At 37.6% G+C, this 22,866-nt stretch overlaps 1 protein-coding gene across 2 annotated transcripts; it reads left to right on the forward strand.

Moving 5' to 3' along the window:
* Window positions 1-1,170: 1,170 nt before the first annotated feature.
* Window positions 1,171-22,501, forward strand: akna (AT-hook transcription factor). 2 transcript variants are annotated; one of them, XM_052587439.1, is made up of 24 exons: window positions 1,171-1,667; window positions 7,521-7,870; window positions 8,104-8,272; window positions 9,105-9,960; window positions 10,242-10,545; window positions 11,388-11,462; window positions 13,592-13,748; window positions 14,413-14,540; window positions 14,647-14,706; window positions 14,785-14,906; window positions 15,129-15,294; window positions 15,371-15,540; window positions 15,621-15,788; window positions 16,567-16,813; window positions 16,943-17,046; window positions 17,361-17,653; window positions 18,069-18,210; window positions 19,250-19,399; window positions 19,497-19,627; window positions 19,782-19,910; window positions 19,999-20,094; window positions 20,182-20,283; window positions 20,391-20,544; window positions 21,328-22,501. In XM_052587439.1, the coding sequence occupies exons 2-24, from the start codon at window positions 7,661-7,663 to the stop codon at window positions 21,590-21,592; spliced, it is 4,398 nt and encodes a 1,465-aa protein (XP_052443399.1). In that variant the 5' UTR covers window positions 1,171-1,667; window positions 7,521-7,660; the 3' UTR covers window positions 21,593-22,501. The 2 variants fall into 2 exon arrangements, with proteins under 2 accessions (XP_052443399.1, XP_052443398.1); XM_052587438.1 differs by having other exon boundaries at window positions 1,206-1,667; window positions 20,002-20,094.
* Window positions 22,502-22,866: the final 365 nt, after the last annotated feature.

A 22,866-nucleotide genomic window follows, 5' to 3' on the forward strand; every position in this document is an offset into this window, starting at 1 on the left:
ATTGAGACCCTTCATCCTGCTGCTATCTGCTGGTGTTGTGACTGACAGCGTCTTGAGCTCTCTACTCGACCTGCATTCAAAATAATTCCCTCAGAAGCACTCCTGTTTTACCGTCAACACGGTATGCTGAAACATGCCTGCACAGTACATTTCCAGAATTGAGTTTTTATTATCTTATTTTATTCCCTTTACAATTGTTTTACCTCAACAACCCGCTGCCTTTGTTCATCTGTCTGCCTGCCTCTTGTACAGTTTAAAGAAAAGACCACACAGCCATGTTATTTATACAGAAAGTGTGTATTTATTTTCCAATAAAGACAAAGTGCAGAAAAAAGAGAAATCCTTTTGTCTTTCCATTCTTCATCTCCCACCAGTGTCTTGTGTTTTGTGGCAGGTACAAATCTCATTAACTATAATCAGCGAGATAATGTAACATTAATAGACCCTCACGTCTCACTAAAATATGAAGTAATTCCCTAGTAGCATGCCTTGAAACCCATTTGATCAAACCGATTCATACACAAACAAACACATGATTATAGTTATCTGCAAATGGGAGGCATCTTGTGGTTTCTCATTAATTAGGTGTCAAAGCACAGGGAACAACATTAGAAAACCTCATTAACCATATAGGCTAGCTCATGGCTGAATGAGGAAACACAGGATATGAGAGGCAGAATTCATTTTGCATATAGGTCTAGGTTATTTTTGTCTTGCTTGTGTTTGTATTAAAAATAAATTGATAGATCAAAATGTACATCATATTGTATCAGTAACGAAAAGCACTAGATTAGGCTACTGCCATATGAACGAACTAATACTCCGGTACTTTGATTTATGTGTGCCATATTCTTGTACAATAGTTTTCACTGGTACTACAAGAATACCGTGCATGGCAAATATTTCCTCTACTAACAGCTACGTAGTTTGAATAGCTGTTTTATGGCGCCATCATGTGGCTATCAGTGGTATCACAACAAACGCCTTATAGTACGTTGATTTGAGAATATAAATAAGCATGTTGCTCTGTGTCCAGCTAAATGAGGACGTCCTAAAGAGAAGGTATATTTCATAATTCTTATGTGGACGATATGAATGGATTTGTACTTTTGTAAACCCCGCCTTCTTCGCCGAGGAGCCAATCAAAATTCTCAATCCAGCGTTATGTTTACTTTGACAACGAAGCCCCGCCTTCAAATCAACGTCTCGCTCTTCTTAGATTTAATGCTGCATAATTAATTAATCCTTCGTCTTTGTTGGCAGCGTGTTAGGGGGTTTTCCTGTAAGAAAAGTTAAAGATTTCCACCCTAGAACACAAAAACCTGGAATATTTCGCTTTGTACTTGAGTATATTTAAGTGTGAAGTGAAATTAAACTGGTCGCGTGGAGTGAGCTACAGAAATTTTGGCAGAGCTTGAGCAGAACAGCGCGAGTTGAAGACAGGGACAACAACAAAAGTAAAAGTAAAAGCAACCTGGACCTTTGCGTTAACTTACATGCATTTGACAAAAAGCAGGTGAGAAGTCCATGTTTGCCTTGTCGCTTGGTGATGTAAAGACGGACTGGTGGTGTTAGTTTGTGTGCTGTTCTCAAGGCAACAGTCTGAAGTTCATGCAGTCACATAAAGAGCGCTGATTTTGCCCTGGAAGACCGTGATAATGTACAAGGTAAGCAATGCTAAAACACTACAGTCAGCCGACCTTTGCATGGTAAAGTTCCTCATAACAGATCTCATGTCTCACATATTCATATGTTGTATATTCGCAAATATCCTTGCTCCTGATCAACAGGTTAAACCTCCTTCTGCTCGTTAGTCAAGTTGTACAAGTGTGTTATACCTATAACCAAGAAACAAGAGCTTCCTATTTAACATATAAAACTAATAAATGAATCATACATTTTAAATAATATTTATATTTCAGAACCATGTATTTAGGCCTACTATATTAAATATTATACTAAATATAGTATTGTTCTGAAATATAAATATTATTTAAAATGTATGATTCGTTTACTAGTTTTATATGTTGAAATATGAAATATAATAATAAAGCATGTACAAATGTCTTTGGAAATGCTTTATTATTATTTATTCTAGTATTTAATGAAATACAACATATATTATGTGATGTGATATATTGTTTAATTATCAGAATTAATTGCAGCCTTATAATAAATGTTATAATTATTGTGCATTTGTTGTCAATTTCATATATTACTATAATCTATAAAAATTTGATTCAAATTAATTTTGTTTATCAACTACCCAGTTGTTGTTTATTTTAATATTTTGCAGTTGTTGTAATCATACATAACATAAATGAAAGAGAGGAAAGCAGAAACATCTTATAAGTATTTTCTATTTTTAATCAAGGACTTGAATCCGCATAGGTTTATTTTACACAGGATATGAGCTAGAATCAGTGATTATAGATCTGAAGTACATTTCTTACTGAAAAAAAAAAACTAGAAAAAAATAAATAACAAATCATTTTTCTAATGATTATCAAATAATTCCAGACTTGCAATTTCAACCAAGAAGAGATGCTCAAGGTTTGAATACGGCACACTAGAGTTGATCGTGTGGCCTGTCTGATCACAACACAAATATTCGTCCTCAGACCCTGTGGATCTTCTTGGCCCTTAAAGAGCTTTAGGGCTCACTGTTCGTCTTATTAATCCTGTTCAGCTCCCTCTGTGTTCGAGGGCACTGTAATGTAGGCTATTGAGTACAGTAACAGTGAATGATCTCTATATATACAGTAGGATACATGTTGCTTTTGGCTGAGCCCACCACAGGCTCGCTGAATGGATGGCGGAGACTTAGACAAGCGTTTAATTAAGGTTTGCTGCAGAACGCACTGCGCTCAGGAGATTAGCAGACTCCCTCGGCGAAAACATTTGTGTTCACGCTGGCAGAGGATGCAGACAGATTGCTACGGTTTGTGTGTCTCTGTGGAATAGTTAGTGGCAACAAACAAAAGTTATATCCACACAAATAGGTCTGCCACACACAGGACGTGACGACATGAGATATCCATTCTTGTAGTTATTAAGAAGTCACAAGAATGTATGTGCATGCTTGTCTTTTCAGGGTCACTTGCTCATATCTTAGATCCAAAACACTTGTTTTGATTTAGCAAATGACAAGTATGCACAGCTATGCTCTGGATGTGGCAGCAACACAATTTAAGGCTTGTAAACCAAATTTAGTTAGGTTTAAAATGGAACATTGGTTTTCTTATAAAAGGAGCTTTTGTTATAATTTTGTATGAAAGTTCTTTCCCAGCTATTCTTTTCTGCCATGAAGTAGTGTTCTGAATGCCGATTGGCTGTTCTTAGAACGATGCTTTGATGCCTGAAGACCGGCAGTGCATGGCAGAGATTGTTGTTGTGTGGTCACCATGGAGACCAAGGGCCCTGGGAAGGTTGTGGGTTGTTTTCTAGATGAAACATCTACTACATAAGATTCACCTCCTAGACTATTGTTTACTTATTGTTTAATATGAAAAGTAAAAATTATTTTAAAAAAATGCATTGCAAAAAGATAAAAGTGAAGTTCTCATTTTTGTGTGGGAAAATGTTTATAAATATACCTTAAACATTTTGAAAGGGTGTGTGTGTACTTATTTATGCTACATTATGGTAAAACCGGATTGTAAAGCCTGACATTTTTTGACATTGTGTGGGGACTTAAACCTGAAAACACATAAGCCCCTTTCACACTGCACATCGGACCCGCAATATTTCCGGAACATTGCCGGGTCGCCTTCTGTGTGAAAGCAACCACGTCCCGGGATTGATTACCGAATTGAACCCGGGTCGGGGACCTAGTAACGTTGCGGTGTTCGACCCGGGACAAGTGCTGTGTAAACAAAAGCCAGATCTAATTCCGTATCGAAGTGATGACACGTGTTATCACGCAACTCTTTTACCGGCTGTTTTGAAGGAAGATCAACGTTCGCAACGGAAACATATGTGCAAACTGTAATGAAGCAGAGATCAGTTAGTTCCTCACTTTCCGCTTTGACGCCGAGATCGTTTGCTTGCTTCAGTGAAAGTATAACGTGCCTAGCGTTTTCGACTCATACATTACACATCACGCGCTGATGTCACGTGTCCTTACGGGATCTTCAAGGGTTGTGTGTGAAAGCACGCACATATACCGGGTCATCACTGGCAGTGTGAAAGTTCAAAATCTAGCGACCCGGGAACAATTGCAGGAACACTTTACCCCTGTATTTGCCGGAATGGCAGTGTGAAAGGGGCTATAGACTCATGGGGTCACTGTGGGAACCTAAGTTAAGTTCCCCATGGGGAAACAAGTTTTATAAACGATACCGGGCAGTTTTTTTTTATTTTTGAGAATGTAAAAATGCAGAAGGTTTCCTGTGAGGGCTAGGTTTATGGCAATACAGTAGGGCTGTGTATCACCAGCAAAGTCCCGATACGATACGCATCACGATACAGGACTGTACTGAATTTTAACTCAGTAGAATTTAGTAAAACAGCTGTTTATGAAAGATTGTATACTTCAGGGCCAGTGCTAACTATTAGCAGTTGACGTCTGCAATATCAAGGGCCTCCATAACTATACCACAGTACAATATAGATAATGGCATACGTTTAATGTTTACATTGGTCACTCCCAACCAGATACAACATTCTGATTGTTTGAATTGTTTTTAAGCCCATAAATAATCATTTACTCATTCTAATAAATTTATATTGTAATTCCCTGACCGTAGCCGCTTCCTTGACCAGCTTCTTGACCCTGGCCAATGCCCTGGCCGCTTCCCTGGCCCTGGCCGGCACCCTGGCCGTAACCGCTTCCCTGGCCGGCCCCCTTGCCGCTTCCCTGGCCCTGGCCGGCACCCTGACCCTGACCGGCTACCTGACCCTGGCCACTCCCCTGGCAGGCACCCTGACCCTGGCCGGCACCCTGACCCTGGCCGCACCCTGGCCGGCGGCTGCTTCCTGGCCGGCACCCTGGCCGCTCCCCTGACCCTGGCCGGCACCCGCTCCCTGGCCGCTTCCCTGGCCATGGCCGCTTGTCTGCCTGTAGCTTTCTAGTAATCTGAATGGAAGGCCTTGATTAGCTTGTTCAGGTGTGTTTGATTGGGGTTGGATGATATGAATGCTGCATTAATACCATTCATGCCTTTGGTGTCTCTCTTATCTGATGCACACATTTGAGGGCTGCATCCGAAAACTGAAAAATGCTGACCTTTGGAGGTCGCATTCCAAGGTAGGAAGGTATCAAGGCATGTCCGAAATCAATGTCAGCTTCATTTCCTGTCTTCTGAGATGCCTTCATCTGGACAGTTTTTGAAGGCAGGGCAGCATAGATGTATCCTTCACTGCCTTTGATATCCCACAATCCTGTGCGTTCCATTATGATACAGTTAAGCCAAAAAATAAAGATGGCGTCAGAAAGTTGCGGTCGGTGTTCAGTTAATGTGTAAATGTATGTTTCTGAACAACGTTTTCCACTTTTTATGTAATTTCTAGGGAGAAATTAATATTGCAGCAATTAAATATCCACTTAGTTATCACAAAAGCACTTTATATTTTGCTGTCGATCATTAAACCATTACACTGCCTCAGAAGCCTGTCCGAAATCTGTTTCATGAGGTGCCTTCGGGCAAAAACGCTGCCTGCCAAGTCATTGCCTGTTTAGACAGCAAGGCAGCAAGCCACCTGCCTAAGTTTTCGGATGCAGCCAAGGTCTTGGAGTCTTCACTAATGAGTTGATGAATTAAAACAGGTGCATTTGAATAGGGAGACATCTAAAATATACAGTGTTGGAGGTTCTCCGGGACCAGAATTGGGAACCACTGGTAGAATGAGTGCTACCTTTAAATTCATTAAAACTGTCATTCATTCATCACAACCTCAGAAAGTTCAGTTTTAACCAATGTGTCTACACAGTGAAACTTTTTTTAAATTAAGTTATGAGCATGATAGAACTCAGGATTCCAACCTAAACACCTTTGATTGGCCTTGGCCAATGCGTTGTAGAAGTCAACAAACATGTCTGTGATTGACTACTCTGCTCCCCTCTGTGAAAATGATTTGTAAAAAAATGATTTTGGGCAGATACACTTGATTAATTTCCAAATCGATTTCACTATTAAATAAACTGAGGGAATTAATATGTGCACAGCCTCTCTCCTCTTTTTATCTCCTGTGTAAATAAACACTTCATGAATTACAATGTTCTGAGAATAGAATATTGAAGTGGAGATCGCTAAACTGCTAGCTAACAGGTGTTTTACGCGTTTTATAGTGGAAAGAGAGCGCGTGCACAGGGTTGCCAGGTTGACAAAGATAATAAACATACGTAAGAGATATTTCCTTATTGCACAATGTTTCGGGGATAACATCTCTTTATATCAGGCAACCCCGGTTTTGTTCCTTTGCGGCCAGATTAAACCTTGTTGTAGCCTATTTATTAAGCTCTATTCATTATTTTTAGAAACCGTGCACTTTTTTGCTCCGTTTTAAATGGTATTCAAATTAAGCACTGCACGTGCCACAATATCGATACAGGGCCAGCTGTATCGATATTCATATTGTCTAATCTCTGTGACGATACATCGTCGCATTTTCGCATGGCTTCATCTTTTTACAATTGAAAATAAACTGTTTCTTCTTCAATATCTATTTTAAAATGTCATTTATTCCTGTGTGAAGGCAAAGCATTTTAATGCAGTCTTCATTATTACATGATCCTTCTGAAATCATTCTTTCTTATATGGTGATTTGGTGGTCAGGAAACATTTCTTCTTATTATCAGTTATGTGCTGTGTAGTAGCTTTGTGGAAACTAAATGCATTTATTTACAATTAAAATATTTATTAATATAATAAATGTCTTTAGTGTATTTTTATATAGATTGAATGCACCCTTGCTGAATAAACCTTAGTGAATCCAGACTTTGGAACTATAGTATAGTTCATAATAAAAATCAATTTATTTTATTATTTTTTATTTTAATTAAAAGAAAATTTAATCTTTCTAATCTTGATGTCAAAACCTTAATGTTTACATGCAACTTGAGGTGGAATAGTGTTTTATAATTGTAGTGACTAAGAAAAAAAAACACTCTATCAAGACAAAAATGTATCTGCTGTTTTTAAGTTTACGCTCTGTTGCAAGCAGGTGAAGAACTGCATTATTTATTCAGATGTTTTGTGGTTCCACTTGAGAACATCTGTTTACAGACTTTGCATAACCTTTCATCATGCTCAATTAGCACTGAGCTACGGTACATGAATGACAGCATTAATTAGACTATTGTGAAGAGTTACACAGACGCTTGTGGGCTTCTCTTTAGTCACCTCCTTCAGCATGAAATGGTTTATTATCTGTTAATGTTTCTGTAAACAGTTGATAATTATTTTTCTTTGATGTAATTAGTTTTGTGAAATGTCTTCCATTTTATATTTCATGAAAGGTTATTGGTAATGCATAAGTTGATCAATAATAATGAAAAAATATATTTCTGTGTTTTTCAGGTCATGTTAAATCACCCTGATGACCCTTGAGTGGACATTACGCAGGCTGTTCATAGAACATTCATAAGTGGTCAGCTACTAGAGATGACATCAATATCAATGTTGAGCTGCAGGTGGAATAGGACCTCAAGGTGGAACAAATGAGAGCGATGAAGAGACAGGTAATGGAGCGGAGCAGAGGTGGTACCACCGCAGGGGTTCTGGTGTGGACACCTGCCCCAGCATACTCCTCTCCCTCTAGCCCAGACGGGTCGGACTTCAGCTGGGATGAAGAACCAGATGAGGACTTTCAAAGCCAGATGGATGAGAATGGCATCATTGGTCTGGCAGAGAGTCAAGGGCAGCAGGAGGTGAGGACATCAGAGATGTTTGATTGATATCTGCCCATTTATTGTTCTTTTAGAGCGATCTCACCAGAGCTCTTCTTCAGAAGAATCTCATTACACTTAAAAACAGTTGCCAGATTTCAACTGTATTTAATTAGAAACATTTAATCAATTTATATGCCCTGGTTTTAGGAGGTTAATGGTGCTTTTTTAAACTAGCAACTGTTTAATAACCATCTCATGATTGTGTCAATCAGGAACAAGAGGAGGAGATTGCAGAAGACCTGTTGTGGGATGTGAAGACCCCTGAGCCTGAGCATGGGCCACCACCAGCACTAGAGGAGATAAGCTGTCACCTGAGTGAGCTGCTGGACTCTGAGCCGCTCTCTCAGGACACTGGAGATGACTGCCGCTCTCCATCTCTGCGTAAGGGCTCACAACTTGCAATTGGTGTAAAGGGATAATTCATCCATAGATACACTACCATTCTTTAAAGGGATAGTTCAACCAAAAATTCTGTTATTAATTACTCACCCTCATGTCATTCCAAACCCGTAAGACCTTCTTTCATCTTCGAAACACAACTTAAGATAATTTTAATGCATTCTGAGATATGGCTGTACGATATATCATTTCAGCAGTGATATCGTGATGTGCCCATCCACGATCGTCACATCACAGGTTTTACGATGTTTAGTAGCCCAGTATCACATACGTAAACAACCTATGCAACGAATGTATGTGTGTACGTTGTTTACATTCAGATCAAAGCATGTAAAATGGAAACAGCATAACCATGTATAGTGCTGCTGACACAGGACAGCATACTTTGTTTATGTATGTAATACTCTCCAAAATGGCACTATAGGGTGAAGTGGAGGGGACGAATTATTGAATAAATTGTTTATTTTTGTTTTTCTTTGCACACAAATGTATTGTTGCAGTTGGACTACTGATGTCACATGGATTATTTTAACGATGTCCTTGCTGAAGGCTGGAGTAATGGATGCTGAAAATTCAGCTTTAGCATCACAGAAATACATTACATGTAAAATATAAATAGAAAAGCAATACTCATTGCAATACTATTTCACAATGTTTTTTTTTTTTTTTTATCAAATACTGTAAATTCAGGCTGGGTGAGTTTAAGAGACAAAAACATTGTAACGACCCCCAACTTTTAAAATGCAGTATAAGTATCATAATATTCCATATGGTCTAAAAAGTTTTCATTCACTTTCTCTCTTTTTTTTTATAGAGGAAGAACACAAAACAGATGAAGACCGAAGTGTTTTGTTGGAAGATTGGACTGACGATGAGGACAGTACAGGGAGCCCAACAATCCACAGTCACAAATTAAACTCTTTCCCACAGAGAGACACGGTGCTAGACATGACTGATGAGGAAACAGAAGAGAAAGAAACACGTGAAGATGCTCAGAGATTCATGGATCAAGCATTTCCTGACACAGAAGACATGGCATCTATGTTTGAAAGGCTGAAGAGCTGTGATTACAGTGAGATCACTCAAAATATTCAAATTTCGGGAACCCCAGAGCATTCTGAGCAAAGTGATTCTGAGGAACTTGAAGAAACCAATCAGCAATTTCTGCCAGTTTCACATCGTATCTCACAAAGCAGTTCTAATCCCATCAGTTTTCCCCATTTGTCCTCAAAGGAACTGATGAATAACTGTGGAACTGAAGCTGAGACTTTTCCAGAGGCAGACGTTAGGACAGAGTCATCTCTTAGCACCCCTAAAACATACCACACGGTTAGATCAAAAGGGGAGGAGATTAAAAACAAGGTCACCCCTCAAACTTCAGCCAGAAGCCCTGTAATAAAAATCAGACTTGGAAAAACACACCAAGATGGTACGAGTGGAGAAAAATTAGGGCTACACAGTCCTAACCACAATCTGCAGCCTCCAACGCCCTCTCCCAGAGAAACAAACCCAGCTTCCTGTGACGATCAGGTTTCTATTCCAGCTCAGTGCATTTCTAAAGCAAGCGTCTCCCCCTCAGAGCGTTCTCCCCCTCCTACACCTCACCGGTCTTCAGCAATAAAGAACCACAGAACCTCCAAAACCTCTCACTCTGATCCAGATGATGTCAGGTGAGATGAAAAATAAACACAAATTCATTATTTGATTAACATGACCTGTGATTTGTTAATGAGTTAATTAATATTAATAAACAATATATAAATCTTTCCGTAAAAGTTACAAATAATGAAAAATTATATTAAAAATGGTCAAAAAAATACATGCACATATGAAATATTATATATCATTTATATAAAATACAGTAAACCTATATTGTGATTAGTCCATACTGGGCATTTATTCCAATTTAGCATTATTTTTGAACTGATTATTGATGTATCTGTATTCTTAGGAAAGGACAGCTGAGTCACCCTTTACCTGATTTCTCCAAAGTGGAGCCGAGGGTACGTTTCCCGAAAAATAGTGGATACAAACCTCCTAAAAGCCGTCAACCTTCTCATGACAGAACTTCACACCCGGATCTTCCTGTAGTGTTCAAGTCCCCTGCTGAGATTGTGAGAGAGGTCCTTTTGAGCAGTTCTGATGGGTTTCCAGGAAGCCCCTCCATGAGTGGGGCCCCCAGGCGTCTGCACAGCACAGTACCAGAGGAGTTCCGCTGCCCCCAGCAGGCCAGCACACTGATGCAGCAGCTGCAGGTATAGAAGGAGGAAATCAGGAGCATGCTGTTTAAAGTGAAATACTACAGTAGTATACTATTTACCGCATAGTATAAAGTCTGTAACATTTATTTTTAAAATGTTTTTTATTTCTCGTATGCTCACGAAAATACAAAATATTATTACAGTTTATTTTATAATAACGGTTTTCTATTAAATAATTTTTTGGTAATGTCATTTATTTCTGTGATATAAAAGTAGCATTTTTAGAAGCCATTGCTCCAGTCTTCAGTGTCCCGTGATTCTTCAGAAATCATTCTAAAATGCTTTGTTTTTGCTTGATATGTTTATGGAAAGTGTTATTATTATTATTTGTTTTTAGGATTCTTCGAATGGAGAGTTCAAAAGAACAGAATTTATTTGAAATCGAAATCATTTGTAACATGATAAATGACTTTACTGTCAATTTTGATTAATTTAATGCATCTTTGCTGAATAAAAAAATAGTTTGTTTCTTAAATATTAAATATTAGTTTCATAATTAAATATATATATTGACACCAAACTATTGAAAAGGGTGTATGCTGTAAAAGCAAATCAAATCGTATGCAGTATGCAGCAATAAACATTTTAAACAGTAATATTCTACGTGTTTTACATATTTGCGAAAGTAGTAGGAGATGCTGGTTGATATTTGAGAGGGAAGTTTAAATTTAATTGCATTGTGAGATACAGAATTTTATTTATTTTAATGTAGGGAATGTAACAAACACTGACACTCAAAATGATGCTGATTTATCCAAGAGTCTAAAAGATGAAGCCATCTGTTATGTTTCTTTATCTATGTCTTTTATGTTTTCCTCTCTCTTTTTTACTAACAGGAGGACTATAACAGGCTGCTAACCAAGTATGCAGAAGCTGAAAATACTATTGATCGCCTTCGCCTTGAAGCAAAGGTTGGCTTCACAGACTGTGTTTATGGTTTTATGCTTTTTTCCCTTCATTTGAAGGTTGACTTGAATTCAGTGCTATACTCTCCCTCGTATCAGCAGGCCTGTCTCCTTTCTGCGTGTGCTCTGCTGTCGGCGAGAGCTATTTTTAGACTCCTCAGGCTGAGTCAGAATCTCTTTTGTGACCGCCATAATCACAGCCCTCCGTTTAGCAGCACAGCTCATTTTCAAACTGAGGGTTCTCTGATTGTAATGTTTTTCCTCCAATGAAAGGCCTGCAGAAAGGGCTTACCTCAGAAGACAGACCATTTTAGAGAAACACTAGCAAACAAACTGAGACAATAAGCAGTGTACATACAAAAACATTACTTTTACAAATCATTATATTATTTGCATACTATTATATGGACACAAATGCTTTTTAGCACAGTAACTGCACAAATTGTTGCTAAAAAATTGTATATATAATATAATTTCCTGTAAAAGGAATGCAGCACATTATATATGAAAAATAAAACATAGAATTATATATAAATTGATTAAATATTTATATTGATTCACAGCCAAATTGGCATTATCATTTATTTTGATGAAATTAGCTCTGTTTATTTGTCTCAGAAGGTCATACATTGTGTAGAAAACAGTTAGTAAACACAACAGTGTCAAATGATAAAGTGACCTGAAACAAATCTGGCCCTGAGCCCTGTGATGTCATATCTAACTTTGCTTCATATAAGAGGTCAGTGTTATATTTTCACTGATTTTACAGAGCAATGTTGGTAATTATTTTTTAATGTAGCTAATTTTAGCTAATAATGCGCATTAAGTTCTTCCCCCATGTGCCCTGGCCATCTGCCTCTGCTTTAACAGACACAACAGCTTGAGATAGACAGGGGTCATTCACTTTAATCCATTATTGACTTAGTTGTGGTTCTTATTTGTGCTTAAAGGGTTAGTTCACACAAAAATGAAAATTATGTCAGTAATGACTAACCCTCATGTCGTTCCAAACCCGTGAGACCTCCGATTGACTTTATCTCTCTGATTGAGATTGACTTTAAATACGCGTTTATGATCAATTATACAGTAGAAATGTCGATGGCCTTTCCAATCACAAGAAATATATAAATATTTATTTACCAATCATGGGATCAGATTAATCAGTCAACATTTTTCAGAAATCACAGTATTATCACCATTTTATACAGTATAATAAAGCAATGTAAGTACCAAGCATATTTTGAAAAAAATAAATATTTATTTTATGTGAAAATTGTTAAGCATAGGTTGGTAAAACTGCTAATTGAGATGATCTGATGATCTGCTTCTGGTATTGATCCTGTAAAAATACTGATTGTGTTAAAAAATGGGGGGTTTTATTCCGAAGACTCAGAGGTCAGGTTGAGGTTGTTCAGTGTGATTTAGTGTCTCGGGGACTTATCAAGCGGAGACAGTCATTTGACCTCTATTAGATTTCAGCACACAAAACCCATTACCTCACATCTAAGTCACGTGTGTGTGTGTGTGTGTGGTGAAGTGCATGGATATCAGCCGATTGTCATTGTGTTCTCAGTGTGTTTCTTTATCCATTGTCTTATCAGTAAGTCCAGCAGTGGAAAACACCATTAAATGTCCTGTTTTATGAGCCCTTTATTATATATGAGTCTCCTCTGTGCTCCTTTGTGGTTCAAGTCACCAGTATGCAGTAAATCTGAGGGTCTGGCAAATGGGTGGGCAAAACAGAGCTGTATTTCTCTGATGGTCTCAGCATCAACATAATGGATGTTTTTCACACTATATTGGGAAACAGAAATTTGAGATACTTAAGATCAGATGTCACCAATTATTGTATTGTAGAAGAATACGAGCTAAACTTTTTTTTTAGTGCTAAAGGTACAGTCTACCATTTAAACATGAATTTAAATACAGTAGATTTTATATATAGCATATGGTTGACTTTAATGGTTTTACTCTTATCGATTTTCTAGCATTACAAGACATTATGCATATTAATGGGCCTGTGGATTATTGGCAAAGTGGATTTTGTCAGATTTTTCAGTTGCTGATTTCTTTGTCATTTTTTGTCCCTTTAACCATCAGCTCATGATTGTTGTGCATTTGCTGTATGTTTTCAGGTTGGTCTCTGTTCTGAACCCCCAAAACCCAGTACAGCTATCCTGTCAGGTGTTATTCAGGAGGCCTCAAAGGTCATAACGCTCAGTTTTCCTCAAGCGCAGAGGGCAGAGTTCGACGCAGGCTCTACTCACCAGATCCAGCAGAGAGATCACTCGGGTACATCACAATGACTCTTTAAAACTGTGCTTGGATTGTGCATTTAAAAATCACACAGTTATCATACTCAAACATATATTCTATAAATATTTCAATAGAATAATTTTTTGTAGTAATTCAACAAAGTGTTATGTTATGTTCTAATTACATGGTCCTAATCTAATCATGACAAACTGTATATTGTTGGAAAGTTCAAAGACTCCTTAATAGATATTTTACCAATTAAAAAAAATATGTAGGAAAAGTAAAAAAATCTACATCATAACAGGAGTTCTTACCTTTGTCACAGAAAGTCTTCTTAGTTGCTTTAGAAATCATAAGAAATTATATGTCAATTGAAAACGTATAATGTCAGAATTCATCCTTTGAAACCCAATTTAAAATCAGACATTGCATTGCCATGGAAATGATACATCAAAATCATGTTACAAAATGTTTTCAGTCATGAATTATAAAAATGTAAGTTTGGATAGTGCACTTTCCAGTGATAGTTAAGAGGTTAAAAAGCATCAAAACCACATTTATGCTTGAATTAGATGCCTTGCATTAAATTTTAAATCAAAATTGAATTTCAGAACCTTCTTATAATCTCTTCTAAGTTACTTTGCAATCAGTCTGAACAATTTTGTGTAATAATCTCAAAATTGCTTTATTCACATTGTAGAAAACTGCAGAAAAACACCAACTCGTCCTTCCTCTGTGAACTCGATCAGCTCAAAGAGGTCTGGATCTCTCACTGCAAACCACCTAACAGAGACTCTGACCAAACAAACTCAAAGATTTCAGCTACAGGTCATTTAAAATCACCAGTTTTAGCTTTAATCAGTGTTAACAGGCATTTTATTTTAACATCAGTGCTTTAAACCCCAAATCTTTTTTTTTTCTTTGTGTTTTTCAGGTTGATGCTTTCGAGGCACTTCTAAAGAATGGGAAGCTCCAGCCCTGTGAACAGATAAAGGTATGCTGACGCTTTTCTAAAAAATTTAATTATTTAAAGACATTACGTCAGACTGACTCTGAACTGTTTCATCTACAGGGTCTCTCCACACTGGCACAGGGACAGGAGTCTCTTGAACATGCTTACCTAGATGCACGAGCCCAGTCTCAGATGCAGCAGCAGCAGTGGAAAGGCAGGCATGTCACCTTTGACCCAGACAGGTAGACTCTTTTTATGTGCATGTATAAATACACTACCATTCCAAAATTATTTTAAAGAATACTTTTTTTTTTTCAAAAGTGACAATAAAGTGACATTTTGTGTTATGATGACACAAAACTGTTGTATTTTGTTGCTAATGCTAATATCGACAGCTGTTTATCCTGTGTACTTCCTGTTTGCAGTACTTATGTTCATGCTGTGTGTTTGTGTGTGTTTCACAGGGACCTAGAAGGTCAGATCTTCAGGTCAGGGATGCGACTGGAGGAGCTGAAGGAGTGGCTGGAGCAAGCAGAACCGAACAAACCCATTTCTGAACCTCCCTTATACCCTCTGCCTCCTTCAGATGTGCTCTCTGTGTCCATGCTGGAGACCGAACCTCTACCTGAGGTGCCTCAGACTTTACCTCCAAACCTCACTAACATTTGACCTCACCAATCTAATTTTCCCCTACCTTCTTTCTCAGAGCCCACTGTCTGCTGTCCATCCTGAGGCTTGTGTTGGAGTGGAGGTTAGTTCAGTTAGCGGAGAGAGTGATGCAGATGAAGAGGAAGAAGAGATCCTTCCATTTCTTCTTCATCCCCTCCATGACAAACACCAGTGTGTGGAGAGAGACTTCAGTAAGCTCATGGACTGGTGAGTGACTATCAACCAGCATGTGTAAGAACAAACAGGTTTACATGTCAAGCTCAGTCTCTTGTTGTTTTTATCCCCAGCTATCAGAGTTTTAAAGAGCTGCCTGGGATGCTGGACCCAACTGTGACTTTAAAGAGCCATGACTTGCTGGATTTTGGAGATTCTGCTTCTCTTGGGAATACAAGTGTAACGGACAGACAACAAAACAGGATTTTTAATGAGAAAAAGACAATGACATCTGCTCAGCAGTGAGTCATGAACCTATTTCTCGTCAGCTTTACACATGTTTAGTTTAGTAAATGGTAGTGGTTGGCAATTTAAGGCAGTAAAGAATAGGATGAGTGAACATTAGGTATGTTAGCATTAAGTTGGAGAGGAGAGGAATATTATATGTCTGTGAGTGCCTGATCTTCTCCAGTAATCTGTGAACAATTATTTCATTATTTAATCAACACTGGGATTGGGCCATACTAACAAACCTTGAGAGAAATGATACTAGATAAAAATGATTGTACCTTACCAATATGAGACATCTTGGCTTATAAGCCCTGCCCATTTTGAAATGTTTTTTTTTTAATTATCAATTTTCTTTTCTTTTTTCCTCAGGTTTATGTTAGTTATTTTCAGTTTCAAGTAATTTTAGGACCGTCTTTATATAAAAAAAAAGTATAAATGTTCCTTTATAAAAATAATAAAACTAAAATAAATAAAGCAAAAAAAAAAAAAAATATGTTTTGTTTTAGTTGACTTTTTTTATTTTATTTGTATTATTATTATTTTAAGTGAACGCATCAGTTTTAGTTAATAACACTGTTTAGTGTTATAATAACACTGCTTTAGTTAATAACACTGTCCTCCTTGTATTAACGTTCTGCCATCTTATTCTAATTCTGTGACAGAAAGTAAATGGTCTAAACATCAGCTATATGTTGTTATCAGGTTTAATAAGGTAACTGAGGTTAACAGCAGTTATCAACACCTGGCTGTTTGCTCTCTCATTCATCTCTCCATTCTCTTTTTCTTTAGGCAGGCAGCAGCAGATTGTGTCCCTCCCTCCGGCCCATCTGTCAGGTCACAGGTGTGTGACTCTATGGAAACTCACCCGGAGGCTCTTTGTCACTCCTCGGTGTTGCCAGGGCTACCGGGCAGGGAAAGGAAAGCGTCAGGAAACAGGAAAACTCAAAGCAGTAGCCTGACCAGCCTGACAGAGAGCACAGAACCCAGAACTATGGGTTTAAAAGCAAAGGCTAAGACTGTCAGAGCATCCCCTCTGGTCAGTCACTGCTTTATTTGTGATGAACAAATATATATCATATCTAAAGGATCATTTCTTTATGTGCATGAATAATAGATTTTGAATATTATTTTAGTAGAGTTCTTACATGTATTTTTAACACTGTAGGATGGGGTTAAGTCTCCAGAGACAGACAGTGGCTTTATGGGCTCAGAGAGCAGTCATCTCACTCCTGCAGTACACAGTCCTCTCCAGCAGAGGCCAGTGGATAGGTATGAAGCGCCTTCACTGTATCCTCTGACCAATAATAACTAAAGAAGCCACTGAAATATAATGTGTTAGAGGTGCTTCTGCTCATACTTAGGGTTAGGGACTCATCCTGCACTATTTGTGACTGATACTTCAAATCTTGCGGCTCATTGGGGAGAGATGTGCTTTAAGAATGAAATTAAAAAATTTCCACCTGATGATAAAAATGGAGACAAGACCAACAAAATACATCATTTCTTTCAGAAAATATAAAAATCTGCTTGTCTTGGGGAATTTATACACCTTTATATTTTCCTCTTTTTGATGTGTTCTCCAGTTCCATCGCGCCGTCTGGCCCAAGTATGAACACAGAAAGACCAGAGTCTGCTCCTCCTGCTAGACAACCTTTTGCCGTCTCGCCCTCTCAATCACAACCCTCTCTAAATACCCGAAGAGAACACCTCGCCAAGTCTGAAGGATGCACGGGTTCTGTTAGGAGGAGAAGAGGGGAGGAAATGTGTTCTTCTTCCAGTCTTACTTCCTCAGTATCCCCCATTCATTGGCCCAATAGCAACCTCCTGCCCTGGCCAAGCAGCCTGACCAGCCAATCAGAGCATGGCAGTGATCACGGTGGGTGTAGGTTTGACATTTCAAATGAAAAATGTGTGTGTGTGTGTTGTTATATATATATATATATATATATATATATATATATATATATATATATATATATATATATATATATATATATATATATATATATATATATATATATATATATATATATATATATATATATATAAACAATAGTAACCGGTAAAACCTTGCAATAAGATTAAATTTCATAATAATTTTTTGTATTTATGACTACTTGCATAAAAATAACCAAGGAAGCTGGCATGGCAATAATATACCAACCAACCATAAAAATATATCTTGTCTTGAGAAATGCTGATGTTTCAACAAATCATTAATATACTGGTCCTGAATTTCTCTTTTCCTCCTTTTCTGTCTCTGCATCCTGCTTTTACTCTTCTTTCCTCAGTCCGTTTCTTATCAGGGGATGAGAAATCACAGGATGGCCGGTACCCACAACCAGCCAATCAGCATCTCCGCTCTCACAGAAGTCCTTATCACCATGGTGACCACCTCGAAGCCCAAAGTTCCGTTCAGCTAACAAATCAGCAGTGAGTTTCCAAAAGGCTGACACGGCCACTGCAGCACAAACAAGCATTTAAGATTTAAGACCGCTCTTTTGAGCCAGGGCTCTACTGTAAAGGAGTTCTGGGAGATACTCCAGTGGTCTCTATGAAATCATTTTTCACTACACGGCAGCCAGAGTTCCATCTGGATAATTGGATTTATTTTTCATTCTTTCCTTTCTATGATTCAGCAGGAGTCTGTCTGTCAAATAAACTAGCTGAAGAGTGCGCTGGTATGTATTCGGCTTCGCATCAAGAGACCAGCATTAATCACTATTAGCTACGTATTAATAAAACCGTAACCCTCTGTGTGTATTTAATGATTAAAATATTCAACTACCCACATTCACACACCCACCACTTCTAGCAGTGCCTATAACGCTCTTTTTGGTCCACACTGGAATGGTTATTTCTAAACCCTGTTTAGATCTTAACTCTAACAGAGAAGCAAAACATGACTTGGGACTCGTCCTGCTTAGTTGCTTGCTCGCTCTGTTTTTTGTATGCTCAAAATTATTATTATTATTTTTTTTAATAAATTAAAAATGTAAATTATTTCTGTTGGCGAATCTGAAATTTTACCAGTCTTCTGTGTCACATGATCCTTCTGAAATCATTCTAAAAGCCTATTTTGGTGCATAAGAAACAAATTATTATCAATGTTGAAAACAGTAAGGCAGGTTAATATCAAAACAGTGATATACTTTTTGTAGGATTCTTTGACCTACTTAAAAAATAAATTTAGAACATTATCTATTATAAATATCTTTACTGTCACTTGATCAATTTAATGTTTAAAAACAAATTGTAGTGTACCCATAAAACCCCACACTTGAAATCCCATTGTTTTTCCTTTGTTGCAACACCTGATGTATAAACAACTCATCGCATGAAAAAGCCACATCGAAACTGGAACTGACTTCCAGATAGACAATTTAAAAAAAATCTGATTTTAATTTCATCCGTTTTGTTTTTTCTTCAGATTCCCAAATAATGCCTTTTATATGTTGTTTATGTGTTTCAGAGAGGCTCTTCGATCTCTACAGCAAGAAGTGAACCACCTGAAGGCGAGACTAGAGGGAAATCTGAGACTCTCCGAACCTGCCAGTCCTGTCAGAGTACCCACTTCTGCCACAGAAGAGACCAGGGATCAGGCTTCCCCACAGACCACAAGGTACCGGGAATCTATGATCTTAGACTGGCCAAAATGATGTACGTTACCTAAAACTTCTAATTCATTAAGTGACTTTATTGTGTTCCTTATTTATTAGGTCTTCAGTCAGGAGAAGGCAGCAGAAAGAGAGTGAGAGGAATGAAGAAAAGGAGAGAGGAAACTTGCCAAGACCCACCCAGAGCCAAAGATCCGCATCTTTACCTCGACATCGGCCTCAAACTGAGCTGAGTGCGTTTAGCTCCATGTTAATCTTTTAAAGTTACAGTAGAATACATAAGGATGCAAATAGATTTTCTTAACGGCCCTAAATGACACTTGGATGCAGTATTGGTGGTCTGAATCTGTAATTACTTTTTTATCATATGTCTTATTAACCCGTTAGCGACTGATTCTGAGTTTGTCCTATCTGAGCCACGAACATCAACTTTAAGACATGTCCGGATGTCACCTATGACATCACGAGGAAGAGGACAAACCAGAGGATTTGGACATCATAAAGAGGACAGTACATGTAAGAAAAGACCTAATAATTCAACATAAATGACCAGTTTTTGTATGGAGATCAAGAACACATTGTGGTTATTTGAATTAAACATCAGCAGGCAGATCCGACAATAGTGATGCAACCGAATCAAGCCGAGGACCAGAAGCTGCCTGCCCTCATTGCATATCAGACCGCACTGGTTCCTTGACACGTAAGAATCTTACCGCCATCATGTTTAAAATGTACTGAGCTTACAATTCATAAATGATCATCCTGTCCCTTACACTATTAATTAAAGGTCCAGTGAGGAGTAGGAGGTCTCCACATTTCTCAAAGCCGTCCTGTAGCCATTGCCCAGTGTGTGGTGCATTACAAACCAATCAAAGAGCCTCTCAATCAGGTTTGACATGTCATTATCTAACTTTTTGTTTTATTACAGTGTGTCCTGAAAATGTAAAATACATTATCACAAAGAATCATGTTGACTTCATATGTGTGTTTATTTAGCCAATCAGGAGCCAGTCTCCACCCCCAGAGGGAGTCAGCCAATGAGATCCTCCTTACAGATGGACAGAGGAGGAGGTGTGAATTTGGCTCCTCCCCGCGCAGTTCTGGGAGGTGTTCCAGTTGTCCCATATGTGCCCATCTATCCTTCAACTCTGTGAGTACCTCAGGATAAAGTGGCCATTAGCTTAATTTACTTGCTTCTTCCTCTCCAGCTACTTTGATCAATGATTCAGGCTCTAAAAAATGTATGAGAACAACTTCCTCTGTCCATGAGTTTTGCAGGCTTGATTAAAACTCATCTGAGACCGCTGTGGAAGTCCGGGATTCAAAATTTTATTTAACCATGGAGAGAAACAAAGCTTTAGGATTTCAAAAATGCAAAACAAAAACATTGTGACGTAAAATGAAAAAAATAATTAGAAGATAATGAGCTATTTCTAGGTAAAATATCAGATTTTCTAATTCTAATTTATGATCCAAATTATTCTGAAATTCAAGCTTTGAATAAATTTTACGCTCGTGTTGATAATTTACAGTAATTTGTTGATGGAATGAAGTTTCTAGAATAAAAAAGTAAAGAATAATCATTTTACACAGTGGCTTCAGACATTTGAACCCTACTGTGTATTATTATTATTTTATAAAAAAATTATTTAATAATTTATTATATTCAATAATAGCATTTATTTGAAATTGAATTTTTTTTTTTTTTTTTACTATCACTATACTGTCTTGCTGAATAAACCTATTAATTTACCGATATCTTTTGAATGTACATATAATTTATTTCTATAATATTTATATTACATACTATTTATATAATTGTTATATATTTCTGAAATTTAAACTGATTGAACAATTTGTTTTAAGTAACACACAACTAACTCTGGTGTCACTGTCCACATCAGACTGAGCATTCTGTGTCCTCTACCCACAGTTACTTCTCCAGTCCTGTGACGTCACAGGCCTACTCACAACCCTTTAACATCTCAGTCAGTCCCGTCAGAGATGAGAGGCCAGGGGTCAGAGGTCATCGCAGACGATCTCTCTCTTTGGACCATCAGCAGCACACTCTAGACAGCTCTCTGAGCCGTGCTATCACGGCAGCTAAAAACATGAGAGAGGTCTCGCATCGCATGGCTCGCTCTCTGACCTCAGGACTGCACAGCAGTAGCTTCCTCACCTCATCCTGCACCTACTGACATCGGCCTTTACATCTGTTCATTTAGCAGATGCTTTTATCCAAAATGACATTTATTCATTTTATTAGTTTACAAAAACAACCGTTTTTCTCGTAGTGGTGTGACTGATGCAGACATGCAATGCTGCAGTGGAAGATGATGGAAAATGTGAAATGTCTCAGGTGTACTATAGCTACTTTTAGAGACTTTTTTTCTTTTTTAGGTTTAAAAAACATAAAATATAGCTGCTGTTCAAAATGGAGTTTGTGATTTCATGTTTATAGTTGTGATGGAATACACTATGCTAGGGCATCTGTGTGAATTTGAGGACTTCATATATTCACTAAAAGCATATGTTTTGGAAAGCCATTTGTCTTGTTTTTTGTTATATAATGCCTAGACATTAATGCTTTTTTAAATGTCCAAATACTTTTGGGTCCACTGTAGCACACCTTTTTCTGAAAATTCAAACTGAGTTTGAAGGTGAACCTGTTTTGTTTTTAAATCTTTATTTTTTCTAATAGGGACAAAATGGGTACAGTGCTACCCTGGAGTTTTTGTTTATATCACCATACTTTTGTGCTGCATTTGTTTACCTAGAATTTCCAGACTGCATAACCTTTTTAATGTAAATGTGTGTGTGACATGGTTTTCTACCCCACAGTCAAAAAAAAGCAGTGATTGAGTGGAGTATATAGAGTCCAGCATACTTTGAGTCCTAGAAGAGTCTGTAGCAGCATTGAGGATCAGCATGCATTTCACTTTGTGGGAAAAAAAAAAGTTTTTATAGGTTATGCAATATTGATTATTTTGGGTATCACCTAGTTAGGCAGATTTATTAAATAATAATGTTTCTGTCATGTGTTTTGTATTTATTGAGCTATACTTTTATACTATATGTACTACTATAAAGGTTTCTATAATATTTGACATGTTGTGTGATGTTGCTATATTTGCTTACAGCTATTTGACCAAGATTCTTTTTTTTTTTGTTTTTTTGTTTTTTTTTCCAAGATAAAGGACAGGACCTTCTTTTGACCTTCCTGTAGCTGCAAATCAGTTTTGAGAGCCAGTTAGTATATCACATATTCAGAAACAGGTGATCAAGGTTAGTGGCTAATGCAATATTAATTTGATATAAAACAGGGTTCCCACGATCATGGAAAAGCTGCAAATAACAGGCATTAAATATGTATTAAATCATCTGCATAATATAAAAAAAAAAACGGATCAATTCAGTGGTCAAACTGTTTTGGAACCCTGTTTTAAATCATACATTATAATATAAATCAATG

This window comes from Carassius gibelio, chromosome B21, assembly GCF_023724105.1.
Source record: "Carassius gibelio isolate Cgi1373 ecotype wild population from Czech Republic chromosome B21, carGib1.2-hapl.c, whole genome shotgun sequence".
Lineage (NCBI taxonomy): Eukaryota > Metazoa > Chordata > Actinopteri > Cypriniformes > Cyprinidae > Carassius > Carassius gibelio.

Bases quoted from the DNA above. Each gene is read 5' to 3' on its own strand.
- akna (XM_052587439.1), top strand. From the start codon at position 7,661: ATGAGAGCGATGAAGAGACAGGTAATGGAGCGGAGCAGAGGTGGTACC. The intron at 8,273-9,104 runs GTAAGGGCTCAC...TTTTTTTTATAG, and splicing joins CTGCCGCTCTCCATCTCTGC to AGGAAGAACACAAAACAGAT. The intron at 17,654-18,068 runs GTGGGTGTAGGT...TTCTTTCCTCAG, and splicing joins AGAGCATGGCAGTGATCACG to TCCGTTTCTTATCAGGGGAT.